This window comes from Panonychus citri, unplaced genomic scaffold, assembly GCF_014898815.1.
Source record: "Panonychus citri isolate SS breed McGregor unplaced genomic scaffold, ASM1489881v1 Contig00063, whole genome shotgun sequence".
NCBI lineage: Eukaryota > Metazoa > Arthropoda > Arachnida > Trombidiformes > Tetranychidae > Panonychus > Panonychus citri.
In genome coordinates, this window is record NW_026515468.1 from 117,841 (window position 1) to 133,656 (window position 15,816).

General features: G+C 31.9%; 2 protein-coding genes and 1 long non-coding RNA gene across 4 annotated transcripts; 2 read left to right on the forward strand and 1 right to left on the reverse strand.

Annotated features, from left to right (window-relative positions):
* Positions 1-47: 47 nt before the first annotated feature.
* LOC128386097 (uncharacterized) lies at positions 48-15,222 on the reverse strand. 2 transcript variants are annotated; one of them, XM_053345068.1, is made up of 2 exons: positions 15,145-15,222; positions 48-1,057 (listed from the first exon to the last, which is right to left on the reverse strand). In XM_053345068.1, exons 1-2 carry the CDS (start codon positions 15,173-15,175, stop codon positions 399-401), a joined length of 690 nt encoding a protein of 229 aa, XP_053201043.1. In that variant the 5' UTR covers positions 15,176-15,222; the 3' UTR covers positions 48-398. The 2 variants fall into 2 exon arrangements, with proteins under 2 accessions (XP_053201043.1, XP_053201042.1); XM_053345067.1 differs by lacking the exon at positions 15,145-15,222 and adding an exon at positions 1,128-1,287.
* LOC128386093 (fatty acid synthase-like) lies at positions 1,839-9,835 on the forward strand. The gene is made up of 5 exons (XM_053345063.1): positions 1,839-1,996; positions 2,072-2,224; positions 2,289-7,346; positions 7,441-9,506; positions 9,588-9,835. Exons 1-5 carry the CDS (start codon positions 1,855-1,857, stop codon positions 9,708-9,710), a joined length of 7,542 nt encoding a protein of 2,513 aa, XP_053201038.1. The 5' UTR covers positions 1,839-1,854; the 3' UTR covers positions 9,711-9,835.
* On the forward strand, positions 13,481-14,300 carry LOC128386098 (uncharacterized). The gene is made up of 2 exons (XR_008324865.1): positions 13,481-13,858; positions 13,940-14,300. It is a non-coding gene; the product is annotated as an uncharacterized LOC128386098 (long non-coding RNA).
* Positions 15,223-15,816: the final 594 nt, after the last annotated feature.

Below are 15,816 nucleotides of genomic sequence, written 5' to 3' on the forward strand. Positions count from 1 at the left end.
AAACAACTCTAATTCCAGTTGAATGAAAAATGATCAATCATAATGGATTAATTTTCAGCTACCGTTTTAATTGTGATTAGATTATCATGAATGATTATTTACATTTACATTTACCAGATAGAAAGTGAGTCAAATTTTTCCAACATTAGAATTGAACAGAAAGATAATTAAACATCTATTGTCAAGTTAATTACTGGTAGAAATTGTCTAACATTATAAGTCCAAATTGATTAGATCAAATTGATTTTAATCATATAAAATGATAAAAAGATTTCGAGTGCTTCCATCTACCATTTAGAATATCAAATAAACACATTTCTGTTTCGGTTGTTTTAACCATTTAATTACCTCGAAATTGACAATCATCTTGACCATTACATTTGTTTGATCTCCTTATTTTAAGGTCCACTTGAAATAATTTTAAGAATCAATTCGAAACGATGTAATAAAGTAACCAAAGTTTGTACTGACCATGTTTCCGAAAACGGGACATTTTCAATCTCGTCGTAAAGTGAATCCAAACCATCCAGACAATATTTCGCTATTCTAGCCTTGAATGAAAGAGGATTTGAGTGTTTACCTGTTAGAAATTCGAGTTCCCCTTTATAAGCCTCGATCAAAAGTAGAGCTTTCCTTTTGGTGAGTAGAAAAACTTGTGATGTAATTTTGGATTGTAATAGTTGATTGGACAACTTTTCGGGTGTAAGTTCATCAATATTGAGAGGAATTCTATTTGTAATCTGTTGATTGAATCGGTTGACTACAGTCTCATATTCCTGTGAGAGATCATCATACATTTTTCTATTCAGACTGCTTAGTAATGGTGAACTTGTATTCATAAGATCAGATAACATTCTCAATGATTGTACCGTTACGTTTGTGAATAGTCTCTCTTCATCTGTTAATTGTAGTTTATCTGTAATTCCGACGAGAAAATCAATTCGACGTTGAACTTGATAGGATCGTAATTGATAAGTGAAAGGTGGAGGATAAAACCCTGAAATGCTATCACGAAAATCCTGTTCTCTTAAGGATGACATTGAATTGAAGATGAACACTAATTGAAAGAAACAATTAATAAATAATTAAAAGGATAACGTTTGATACAATTATTGAGGTTAACTTACCAAAGAAAATGAGATGGGATAATTTAAACATTTTGATTATGATGATTTAACAAACTTGATCAATGAAATGGATTAACAATCATAAACTAGTGATTATTAGTAGCTACGTTATGTATTTAGATGTTAACGATTCGTTTATCACAATTGAGATTAGAAAACACTTCTCATTAATAATCTTGGATCTTTATCTTACTTTTTATTCAATAATGAGTGACACATAAATTATTGTGTTTTCGATTAAGATCGATAATATTATCACGATGATAGCGATAGATCAATCGATCACGAACCATTGAAATTCTTGTATTGTATTCAAGTCCAATAGATGGTATGATTACAAGAATACTTAATAGCCTTGTTTCCGGAGAGAATTATTATATTTCCATCTATTAATTGTTAGTAACTTTAAACGATAATTAATAAAATATGGTAAGAGAAAATTGAGATAAATTCTTACGAAAAGAAGACGTAATATCTTTTAATGAGATGATGTGAGTTTCCAAATAACAATAACAAAATGGTTGGTTCAGACGCTATTTACAATATAATTAACTATTCAATTGTAGCTTGGTACCTCTTACTTTTCCAAGTCAAATATTAGGTTCTGAACAATTTGAATCACTTGCTTTGAATATGAATAAGTTGCCCTTTTTTACGGATATAAATATAAATAATCTTGCTAATTAAGTTTAGTTGATAAAAAATTTCTTCTGTGAGTTGTATCGCCATGGCGTCAATACCTTACAACTTATTAGTAATTTCTGGTATATCTGGACGGTATCCTGAGGCTCAATCTTTGGAAGAGTTTTGGTTCAACCTATTGAACGGTGTTGATGGTGGTACTATCGATAATAGAAGATGGCCAACTAGTGAGTATATGAATTTGGTTTTCGAAACAGTTAATTCTACCAAAAAACTTACATTTGTGTCTCTCTTTCTATCAGCTTTGCTAAATATACCTAAAAGGTTGGGTAAAGTTCCTAATATTGGCTTTTTTGATGCAGAATTTTTCAAAATACCTACAAAATCTGTATCAACAATTTTTCCATTAATTCGTGTTATGCATGAGGCCATATACGAAATGTTCATTGATGCTGGTAAGTTTACAATCGTAAAATATCTTGAGAAAAGTTATTGATCTGTTTTTGGATCAAATGGAAGGTTTCACCCCCGATAGCTGGCGTGGTACGAACACAGGTCTTTTTTCTGGTGTTAGTGAGAGTCATAGACTACAATTCGACGGAGTTCTTTTTGGTCTGAATCACCCCGAAAGCATAAATTGGTTACATTATGTGTTTGACCTGAAAGGCCCAGTCCTCAGTGTGGACACTGCATGTGCTGCCGCTGCTTCAGCTTTCGATGTTGCAGCGAGAAGCATATTGATGGGTGATTGCGATCAAGCGATTGTTCTTGCTCATAACCATTGTGTTGTTCCATTCGTCTCTCGTTGTTTCAGATCATTTGGAATGACAAGTATTGATGGTAAGTCCAAATGTTTAGATGCTAATGCTAATGGTTATCTCAGATCTGAAAGTATTGTTGCGATTTTAATTCAACGTAAATCTGATGCCAAGAGAGTTTACGGCTCTTTAATGAATATCGTTGTGAATAACGATGGATTCACCAAAGAAGGAATTACTTTTCCACGACTCGAAGGTCAGATAGATGTTCTTAGACGAGTGTTTAAAGATGTGCATTTAGACCCAATGGATATCGACTATGTTGAAGCACATATAACGGGAACTTCAGCTGGAGATCCAGTTGAATGTAAGGCATTGATGGAAACAATGAGACCTGATTCAGAAAAACCTCTTCTTGTTGGTTGCCTCAAATCAAATATTGGTCATTCTGAAGGTTCTTCTGTTTTAAATGCGATCTCAAAAGTCGTTAAGATTTTCCAAACTGGAGTAATTCCTGCTAATTTACATTTCAACGAACCAAATCCAAATATCGATGGACTGATTAAAGGTGTTATTAGACCAATTCTTGAAAATACAAGATTCGATGGAGATCATATTTTGGTAAATGCATTCGGATTTGGCGGTGTTAATCATACTTGCATTTTGCAAGCAAATTCTAAAAGAATTGAAAAGACTGATCTAATTTTGAGTTCCAATAAAATACCACGTTTAGTCAATTTTTGCAATCGAACTTATGAAGGCTTGGAAACTATTGTTAATTTTATTGAGGAGCAAAAAGGATCGCTAACAAAATACACGTTGGCACTTTTGGATAACATGAGTAAGATCAAACCATCAACAGGGTTTGATCATCGTGGATATTTATTGTTGGACGATGAACAAACAATCATTCATCAAACATTAAAACAAAATGTATCAACTGATGAAGTTTTTCCTTGGTTGGTATTCACTCCAATGTTTAATATCTCATCACAATCATTTGTTCAACTGTTGGAAGTTCCTCTAATTTATTCAAGAATAAGATCAATGCAAACTGATCGTTTGAGCTCATTAGGAATTGATGTTATCAAGATTATCGAATCGAATCAACAAGATTTAATTTCCTTCTTAATTTCATCTATTGCGATTCAAATAGCTCTTTGTGACCTACTAACTAAACATTTGGAAATTAAACCCAAAGGTATTATTGGTCATTCGATTGGTTCAATTGCTGCTTCTTATGCCGTTGGATGTATAACCGATGAAGATGCTCTGTTAATCGGTTATCATATTGGTGTCGCTTGTAAACAATTCAAAGGAAAAGGAGCAATGGCTTACGTTAATTTACCATGGAGACAAATCGAAGAGAAGAAATTTGGTGATATTGAAATAGCTTCAAAAGAGTCGGAAGATTGGACGTTGATCACTGGCACTGAAGATACAATTAAAAAGTTCATATCAAAAATTAGGTCTAATATCAAGACAAATATTATTGACACTAAAGGGATTCCTTTCAACTCTTCTCTGCTTAGTGAAATATCAAAACCACTTGAACTTGAAATCAACCAATTTCTCAGACCATTGAAAACGAATTCCGGATTAGAGACTAATCTTTGTAGAAACTTTATCAATTCTGATCAAGAGCATATCATTGATGGACATTTTTTCGTTTCCTGTATCACAGAATCATTTAATTACAATGGTATAATAGAAAAGATCGATTCTAACTCTCTGTTACTAGAGATTGGTTTAGATGTTGAGATGAGACAATTATCAATCTTCTTAATTAACAATCGAGAAACGCTGACAAACATTTGCAGCTATAATCAATCGACTTTGCATCTTTATAAAATGATTGGTCAAATTTATCTTCATGGTCTTAATCCAATGGTTACGAATCTTTATGATAAAATTGAATATCCAGTCCCAAGAGAAACACAATCTGTTGGTCATCTGATTAAATGGAAGCATGAAAAGGAATGGTTCGATTTGAAAGTCGACAAGTATTCTAATCAACAAACTGTATTTTCCAAAATAATTGATCTTCACGATCCTTTATGGTCGTTTCTTACTGGTCATGAGATAGATGGAAGAATTTTGTTTCCAGCAACAGGTTATCTTTATGTTGCTTGGCAAATGGTCTGTAGAATTCTTGATCTCGAACCTGAAGAAAATCCAATTGAATTCTATCAAGTTCAAATTCTGCGAGCAACACAATTCACATCAACTGCAAGTCAAATGAAATTTGTTACTAAAATTAACGAAGATCTTGAAACTTTTCTCATCTACGTTAATGAGAGTAAAAATGTTTGTATTACTGGAAAATATCGTCTCGTTGATAGACCGACACTTAACTTGCCACCTATTGATAATAATATCACAGAGGTTATACTTCAAAAGAAGGATATTTATAAGGAGCTTAAAACTCGTGGTTATGATCATTCTGGATCATTCCAAGGTGTAGAAGAAGCTTCTTCTAATGGAAAGTGGGGTGCAGTCAAAGACACTGGACATTGGATTAGCTTTTCTGATGCTTGTTTACAGGTTTCGTTATTGACTTCGAAATCTCGTAAGCTGATTGTTCCTGTTTACATTGATTATGTTTACATGTTTCCCCCAGAAACATTAAGTGCCTTTAGCGATGAGACTGTCAGGTCAGTTTCTGATTCTACTAAAATGCTTAGTGTTCATTTCAATCAAGAAACGCGAATGGGACTAACAAACGGGCTCATTGTTAAAGGAATAGAAGGCGAAGAGATCAGGAGGAAGATTAACACAGCAAACCATCAAATACGAAACCATAATCTAATCCCATTTAATTCGTATCATACTTTAACCAATAGAAAAGCAATGAGACAGCAAGAGTACAGTTTTCAATGCATGAAATTGATTGAAAATATTGAGAGATTGAAATCAAGAAAACTTGATACAATAGATTGTAATGATCATATGCTAGAGATAATTGGAAGTGATAATCTTGATGAATCTTTTAGACAAATTTTGAATGAGATTTTAGAATCAGAAATACAACAATGCAAAAGTTCAATGAATGGTGTAGATTTTAACTCAAATTTAGATAATGTTCTCAACCAATATCATGATGCTCTGTATCGAGATTTTTTCTTTTATGAGCCAGAAAAAATTTTACTTGAACATATTCTTAGCATTGTTAGATACAATTTAGTCAAAAAAAAAATCTCAATTGCATTTTGTAATTTCAGTCAAAAACTATTTGAAAACGAGATTGAAAATATTTTTGATGATTATGGATTCACAGCAATGAATCATTTTATAAAAAGTGATTCTACTTCTAATGTAATTTATATTCAAAATCAAAACATCCAAAATGGTTCAGAATATGAAAAATGTTCAGAATCAAAACTATACGATTTTGTTTTTATTCGTGACAAGTCAACTCTTCTCATGTACAAAGATGCCGAACCTGAAGTTAAATGCAATCAATACAATCCGTTGTTGAAGAATCTATTTGATACACTGAAAGAAGGTGGATTTTGTCAAATTACGACAAGAACTAAATTAAGACCAGTCGAACAAGAATGGCAACAATTGATTGGAAATAATCAACATATCAACTTTGATTTATCAACACTAAAAAGTATCGCAACCGATGCTGGATTCACTTGGATATGTCACAAGGAGATGGTCGATGAAGGATATTGTTCAGTTCTACTGAGACGTCCATTCGCTCCTAATCCACATCAACAGGTAACATTTATCAGAGTGAAACTTGATAGTAATTATGATTGGGTTGATAAGATAAAAGAATTGTCTAAAGATAAGAACCATAAAATCTGGTTAACTGGAGGTGGTTATGATAACGGGATAGTTGGATTCATCACGTGTCTTTCTAAAGATCCTCAATATAATATAAGGTGTTATTATGATCCGAAAATAGGAGATGATGAAGAGATAATTGTCCCTGATGAAGTAATGGAAAGAGATTTGATAGTAAATGAAGTTGATGATAACGGAGAAAGTGGATTGTATAAAAGTGAACTTGCCAATCTTGATGATTTACAAATCGAAACAATGTCATGTTATGCTGATATTAAAACCAAAGGTGATCTTTCAAGTTTGCGATGGTTCCAATCACATCATAGTAATTGGACTCATATTCCTAAGGATAAGCTCATCGGAGATCCTGAAAATATAATAATCTATTATGGATCTTTGAATTTTAGAGATGTTCTAATTGTCACAGGAAGAATTACTTTACAATCTTACAACGACGAGCTACAAGCTCCACTAATTGGAACTGAGTTTTCTGGGATAGATTCATTGGGTAATCGAATCATGGGAATGTGTGCAGCAGGAGGAATCGGAACATCTCTTTGCACCAAAACTCATTTAACAAAGATTCAATTTCCTGAAAACTGGACATTAGCCGAAGCTGCAACAGTTCCTGTTGTCTATCTAACAGCTTATTATGGTTTAATTTCTCGAGGAAATTTACAATCTGGTGAAAGTGTTTTAATTCATGCAGGTTCAGGAGGAGTTGGTCAAGCAGCTATTTCGATCTGTCTATCAAGAGGTTGTCAAGTATTTACTACAGTTGGAACACAAGAGAAAAGGGATTTCATTAAGAAACGTTTCCCTTCAATCGATGATGATCATATTGGTGATTCTCGATCGACATCATTTGAAGATATGATTATGAAGATGACCGATGGTCGAGGTGTTGATCTGGTTTTAAACTCACTTTCTGATGATAAACTAAAAGCTTCAATCAGATGCTTATCAGATTTCGGTCGCTTCATCGAAATTGGCAAATATGATATGATCCAAAATACTAAAATTGGTAAGTCACAAATATTACATTAATACATTAATCTGTATTTTCGCATTCAATTTTGCCAATAAATGTACAAAATAATAATTTAATACCCAAATAGATTCACAATTCATAGATTTCAACAAAACTTTTCAAGCTTGCTGCTTGATGTTTCTACAAGATGATGTGTTCATCAAGATGATTCCTGGTCGGATAAAGATTTGGAATGGTATTAATGAGATGTTAAAAGAAGGAATCAAATCAGGTGAAGTTGTGCCTCTTCCAACAACGATATTCCAAATGAATCAGCTTGAAGAGTCGTTTCGGTTTATGGCAACAGGGAATCATATTGGTAAAGTTTTGATTCAAATGAGAGATGAAAATGAAGATCCGAATAAAGTCAAACTTTATCGGTCAATTGGTCAAACATTTTTCGACCTTGAAAAAACCTACATAATAACCGGTGGACTCGGAGGATTAGGACTCGAAGTTGCCTATTGGATGGTATCAAGAGGAGCAACTAATCTGATTCTTACCTCACGTTCTGGAATCAAAACAAAATACCAAGAGTATATTTTAGAAAGGATGAGAAACAATAGTTACTCTCGAGTGAATATTATCATCTCTAATGAAGATTGTTCAACTTCAGAATCAGCTGAGAGGTTAATTAATCAAGCACGAGAATTGGGCCAAATCGGTGGAGTATTTCATCTTTGTATGATTCTAAAAGACGGACTTTTCGAGAATCAAACAGCTGAAACATTTGATGAAGCTGTCAAACCAAAAGCGATCGCTTGTCGTTATTTAGATCAACTAATTCGATCATTACCCTACGATATTGATTATTTCGTATGCTTTTCTTCAATAGCTATTGAGGTCGGAAATATTGTCCAGACCAATTATTGTTTTGGTAATATGGCGATGGAAAATATTTGTAGGAAAAGAAGATTAGATGGCCTACATGGTTTGGCTATTCGATGGGGAGTAGTTGGTGATGTTGGTGCAATTACAGAGATGAATTTTCCATCTAATGAGATAGTGAGATCCTTTGCCCCAATGCGTTTGAACTTAGTATTGGATTCGCTTGAGAAAACTTTATTTTCACTTGATAATAATCATCTTAGCACCATCGTTTCCTTTCCTGATAAAAAAAGCGCATCATCATTAGGAAATAATTACTCATTGAAACAGAAAATCTTTCATATCCTAAGTTTTAAACATGAAACTAAAGTTGATCCACAATCAACTTTATCTGAACTTGGTCTTGATTCATTGATGGCAGTTGAAATTAAACAAGCTCTGGATACTGATTATGATTATTCAATGACAACCAATGAAATCCAAGAATTGAAAGTTGATGAATTAGATGAACTCGAAAAGAAATTGAAAAAATCAGAGAAGAAAAAAATCAACTCTGCTTTTTCAATAACTGAACACAGAAATATTTTCCAAATTTATACGCAATTGTTTATCCCATTGAATCAAAGTGAATCTGGATTACCATATTTTTACTTCCCTGATCGATCAGGTAACTTCCATATCGTTATTCCAGTATTTGAATCATTCTCAAAACCAGTGATCGGCATCAGTTGGACCAAAGACTGTCAGAATCTTGAATCATTGGATGAAGTTGTTAACTTTTATGTGGACTCACTTATCACCAAATATCCAAATGATAAAACATTTAATCTCATTGGTTACTCACTTGGTGGAGTGATCGCCTTGAAAGTGGCCATTGGTTTACAAAAGAAATTGGGTCAAAATTCTGTTCGAAATCTCATCATGATGGATTCATCACCTGAGATATTAAACCATCAAACGAGCACCGCTAAAAAGGCATATGAAGGAGAAGATGAAAGCACATTATTTACATATTTAGCTTTGAATTATCTTTCACAGTATATGAAAAGTGATGAAAAGATCGCGGCGAGAACAGCACTGATAGAGCTCAAAACGAAACAAGAAAAATTAGAATATGCAACTTCAATTATCAACAGAATAGGATCGTTTGAATATGATGTTAACCAGATAAGTGATGCTATCGATCTTTCTACAGATAAAATGCGAAAAACTGTGGCTATAAATGTAAACGAAATTTTCTACGGCGAAATTGTTTTGATTCGAGCAACAGAATCAGATGACAATAATTCCGATGGTCATCATTTGGATGATTATGGATTATCCAAAGTAAGTTGGATCAATTTTATTTTTTATCAATTGGTTATAAATCCAAGTGTAAATTCAAATTCTACTCTTCTTATATTACAGCATACAAATGGAGCTGTCGAGGTCTTAAAAGTGCCTGGAAATCACGATAACTTCATTATAAATGGTTTGGAAAAAATTATTGACACTCTTGAGGTGCTCGCAATGAAAACTTCTACTGGATAAATAAAAAGTTTGTGCTGATCGATTGAAAGAGCCAAATTGTCAGTTCCTATCGGAATTTAGCAATATCAATAAATATTTTAATAATACTTTAGAATAAATCTAAAAAGAACTGTTTCAAATTCAATATTTTTCACTAAGTAAATTCTGCAAAAAATTGACTTTTTAGTTAAGAGTTGAGTCTTTGTGTATATTTATGACAAAAAACATCAAGTCTAAATACATGTATGTTTATCTTTTCTTGTCTGATAAAAGGTTTTCGAGAAAATTGAGTTCGAAATTAGTAGTAATAAAACTGCCCGCCCTGGGACAAAAAGACCGCAAAAATCACCAGACCGGGAATAATTAATGGACAATTCATTCGATTGATTGGAACTATTAATCAATAATGATTAATTTTTAATTGAACACAATTATGCCTTCACATAAAAACACAAATCACTGAAGTGTAATGGTGTTGGTCCCAACTGATATTTTGGATTTCGATCTCCTCTTTAGTAAGAATATTCTTTCCATGAGAGTTTGATGAGAGAAGCAATAATTAGATATTATAAAACAAACGGCTATTCTTTACTACAGCCCCCTACTCAGATTGTCTTGAATTTTTTTCTGGGGGTAGGCCTTATGCAGATCTATATACGTGTTGATGGTTTTTTAGCGGAAACTTCTGTGGGCGGAGTTATTAGCATTTAAAAACATAAAATCCTTAAGAGGTCTATGGGCAGTTTAAACTTTTCGAAAATTGATTTTTTATGGGAGTGGGAGGTACCTAGCTCATGAAATTTTTTGGCATATAGAATGGACTATGGGCATGTTATACAGGGCATTTCACCAAGTTTCCAACAAGTTTTTCGCGAATAACTTTTTTGTCTTTGGGTATTTAGGCTCCAGACTCGAGTTATGGGAGTTTGAGCGATACTCAATTGTCATATTTTAAGGTCAAGGTCATAAAGGTTATTCATGAAAGAAGGCACTTGAAGGTCATTGGTCAAGGTCGTGAAAAACTTGTTGGAAACTTGGTGAAATGCCCTGTATATGAGCTTTCAGGCATATCTCGTTTTTCGAACGGCATTTATAAGGGGTTGCAAATAGCAAAAATTTAATTCTGCATATATTCACAGATTGGATGCTCACATTTGATTCAAAATTAGTCAGAATTTTTTTCAAGGTCGAAAAATGAGTAAAAATCATTTTGGTCAACTTTAAGCAAAGGTCAATTTTTCGTTGAAAATAGATTGCCAGAGCCCTGTTAGCTTTATCCAGCCAGCACCACGAGGAGGTAGGGTTGGACTTTGATGACCAATAGGTTAGGTTATGAGTTTGCGAATGTTAGGTCAGGAATTACTCCAGCAAATAGGATTTCACCCCAGCTCGAACACAAGCTCATAGTGGCCAAGCCTCCCGAACCCCTTTGACCAGGGCCTCAAATGGCTGGAGACCAATTTCTGAGGACCAACGTCTCCATTGGTACTCAATTAAGTGATCTGCAAAGTCTTCTTCCTCCTTCTATTCCCGAATCCTTCTATTCCTGAACAATACTCTCGCCGGACGCCAACAGGACTCATTCGGAACGAAATTCTAATACGAACACAGTAGAGATGTTCGATCTCAGATTTTCAGTTGATCGATCGATCCGATCAATTTTCGCTAATAAATCGATCAATTTCGATTTTCTAATTCAAATTTGGTGGTTGAAACAGGCTGAAAATTTTCTCTTTCTTTTGCATACTGTCTACTTTCACTGTCTAATTTCTTAATTAAGTAAAATTTATTAATAAGTTTTTTGAGTTTAGAATTTTTATCGAAAATCATGTGGTTTTTCAGGTGATCAATTTTCTGAAAGTTGAGATCGATCAATTTTTCTTTCTCAAAGATCGAGCTGATCGATCAATTTTTCAGATCGGGACAACTCTAGAACACAGAATAAAATTCACTCAAGTGAGAAAACGAATCTAGATTGAAAGTGTTAACTAGACTGAAGATACATTTGTTGATTAGATTTGTATTTATACTTAATCCAATCAATTGAATATTTTTTATCTGTTGGTAAATCTTGTTAATTGGTAACAGACAATTAAGTCAGAGATCAAAGATATGTTAACTTAAGTTTTCAACATAATCATTGTTGACTAATTGTTGTTAAAACAAAATCTTACTGCGGGAAAAATAGCAATGTAATCAGAGTTAACAAAAGTTAAAGAAGATAAGAAGAAAGAGAAAATATTTGTAGAAAGAGAAAAGTAAGTAAAGAAAGAGAAAACCAAATTGACGCCAATGATTAAAACCAGAAGGTTATTTTCATAAGAATTGACAAGACTATTGTCTCTTCATCATTAACTGTTAATTTATTTTTCTAAAGAAAATGATTAGTTGTTGATTAAGTGAAAATGTGATTAATTAACTAAAGTTAAATTTAAATGAATAAAATTAATAAGTAAAGTGAAGGGTTAAATCTCTACCCTACAATCGTAAATTCTAATTAATCTTGTTACAAGATTCTTGTCTGTTTACTTCCGTATTTCAGGATTTCAACTGCACTTAAGTAATTATGCATTTTGGTCACTACTTTTTTCATCGATAATTAAATTAAGGTAGTGCAACTGAAAATTGACACATAAATGAAATTGTTGATTATTCGTCAACCAGAGAGTTTTAATTATTGAAATAGACACCAATGGTAGATCAGATTTTGAGGATTCTAATAACACTAAAAAAATATTAATTAAAAAAAGACTTAAAATTATTAGCATTTAAATCAGTTTATCAAACTTAAATTATCAAATTCATATTGAAAATTTGGTTTTTTCTAAATTTAAATACAAAAGTTTTTTCTTTGAAAATTTCACGATTTTTTTATATAAAATTAAAATTCATTTTCTAATCTACAAGATGGTATGAAAAAATATTGGTTAACATGATTAGTTTTCTAATTACAGTAAGTCACTTTTATTTGAAGCTTTAACAGCGGCCTCAGGGGAGGCTTCGATGAATTAAAATTCATCGTTTCCGGTAATGACGGCCGTACCAGGGAAAGGGGAAAGAGGGACAAGGAAGGGAATAATTGATGAGGAAAAGAAAACAATACAATAATTAACAATTTTTCTCCCCTGAGGCCGAATACAAATTTGAGATAAAATTTAAAAATAAAATTTAGTCACAATAGACAAAATGTTCTTTCAAAACAAATGGACAAAATGTTCTTTCAAAACAAATGGACTAGAGTCCTTTCAACACAAATCCCATTAGGGCTTTTATAAATATTATTAATTGAGTGGTTAGTTTGATTGTCCAAAGTCCAAAAAACGGTTAACTCATTAAGTATGAAACGAAAAAAAAAGAAATAATAATAAGCAAATAAAATTAGAATTTCAATCTAATCAAAGAAATAGAGAAAAGAAAATTGAATCTGATTATCAACAAAACTTCCCAAGAAAAAGAAAATGGTTCAAGTTATTACGACGCAATAATAGCTCAGTTTTTAGAGTAACAAAAATAACTAAAGTAACTGTTGAATTATCATAATTTTGGTATCAACTTGATCCGTATGATAAGATAAATAATAATAACATAAAATTGAATTTTAAATTCACAGGTAAAGTTAATTAAATTAAAGCTTATCAGGAGCCATAAAAATCATCAGTCACCTTTTCAGTCACACACTTATTTTGTGAAGAAAATCACTACCGCCATCTATTGACTTTATCAGAGTCACAAATTATTTTCATTAATGACCTTTTTTAGTCATTAAAACCGATTCTTTCGATTTCGGAGACTTTTTCATGAATTATTTGTTCCAATAGCTTCTTTCTATCAATTATTGATAGAAAGAAAGTCTAATCAAAAAAATTTAATTAATGTTTTTTTGAATAATAATTTTCAACGTTGTTTTTCTGCTTCAAATGGTCAATAGATGGCGACTTAGGTCGAAAATACAAAATAAGTGAATACAAAAACTTAATGAATCTGACCTGATAAATTTTAATTTAATTAAATTTAACTGTGAATTTAAAAATAAATTTTGTTTTAATATTGTTCAACTAATCACACGGATCAAGTTGATACCTAAATTATGACATTTCAACTGCTACTTAAATTGTTCTAGATATTCTTAAAACTGAGACGTTATTAATTCGCAGCCATGTGTTTTCTTGGTAAGTTTTGTTAATAATTATTTTAAAAAATTGAATTTCTAATTTTATTTTCTTTTTCTTTTTCGTGTCATACCTAATGAGCCAACCATTTTGGACCTTTGGACAATCGCCATAATTTTGAAAAGGACTCTGGTCCATGGAAAACATTTTGAGGAGAAAAATTTATAGAGAATAGCCCTTTATTGGGATTAGGCGAACAGAATTTTGTGAATTAATTAATATCTCATATGTAATTCGACCTCAGGGGAGAAAAATTTATTACTTATTATTTATTATTTTCTTCTCTTTTCTTCGTCCCTTATTCCCTTCCTTGTCTCTTATTTCCTTTTCCCTGGTACGGTTGTATTTGCCGGAAACGATGAATTTTCATTCATCGAAGCCTCCCCTGAGGTCGCTGTTAAAGCTTAAAAATAAATACAAAATAAGTGTGTGACTTACTGTATTTAATTTAAAGAAACAATTAGTTAATGATAAATCCGTCGATAATGTTTCTGTTAAGTGCTTAACATTTTTTATCCCATAGAGGGAGCTATAAAAGTTAATTTATTTTCAACAATTAGTTACAAAATAGTTGATTAATTTTTTGTTAATTATAGTATTTTCTATAATTTGATGTCATTAGAATCCGCAAAATCTGATCTACCATTGGTGTTGATTTCAATAATTAAAACTCTCTGGTTGACGAATAATCAACAATTTAATTTATGTGTCAATTTTCAGTTGCACTACCTTATATATTAAATAATTGATTAAATTGTTTGGCACTTTGAATAAGCAGAAATTGCTTGCACCAATTTGTTTTCTTTGTTTTTTTTGGTTTAATTGTAACTATCAAGTGATGTTAATGATTACGATAAAGATGATTGCTGAATGTCTTTGACACTCAACTGTGTCAATATAACTCAATCTTAGACTAGTAGATGACAAGTTTATCATAATCAGAGGATATCATGTACATGATATTTCAACGGTATAAGTACCATTGAATTTTAATCTTACAATTTTAGATTGTGACTCAAATTTTTATATTATCTTTGCGTCTTTTGCCATTGAATGAAAGAGCGATTCTTGATCTGAAATCAGTGCATTAGGAGAATCATGTTCAACAATTTGTCCTTTATCCATGACAATGATTTTATCATAATCCATGATTGTATTTAGTCGATGTGCAATTGTTACTATTGTACAATTTGCAAACTCTTTTCTTATTGTTTCTTGGATCAGTTCATCGGTTTCAACATCAACTGCGGCCGTTGCCTCATCCAATATAAGAACTTTCGACTTACCAAGGAAAATGAGATGGGATAATTTAAACATTTTGATTAAGATGATTTAACAAACTTGATCAATGAAATGGATTAACAATCATAAACTAGTGATTATTATTAATAGTAACTACATTATGTATTTAGATGTTAAAGATTCATTTATCGTAAATGAGATTAGAAAACACTTAATCTTGGATCTTTATCTTACTTTTTATTCAATAATGAGTGACACATAAATTATTGTGTTTTCGATTAAGATCGATAATATTATCACGATGATAGCGATAGATCAATCGATCACGAACCATTGAAATTCTTGTATTGTATTCAAGTCCAATAGATGGTATGATTACAAGAATACTTAATAGCCTTGTTTCCGGAGAGAATTATTATATTTCCATCTATTAATTGTTAGTAACTTTAAACGATAATTAATAAAATATGGTAAGAGAAAATTGAGATAAATTCTTACGAAAAGAAGACGTAATAGCTTTTAATGAGATGATGTGAGTTTCCAAATAACAATAACAAAATAGTTTGTTCAGACGCTATTTACAATATAATTAACTATTCAATTGTAGCTTGGTACCTCTTACTTTTCCAAGTCAAATATTAGGTTCTGATCAATTGTTCAAATCACTTGTTTTGAATATAAATAAGTTGCCCTTTTTTTACAGATAAAAATATAAA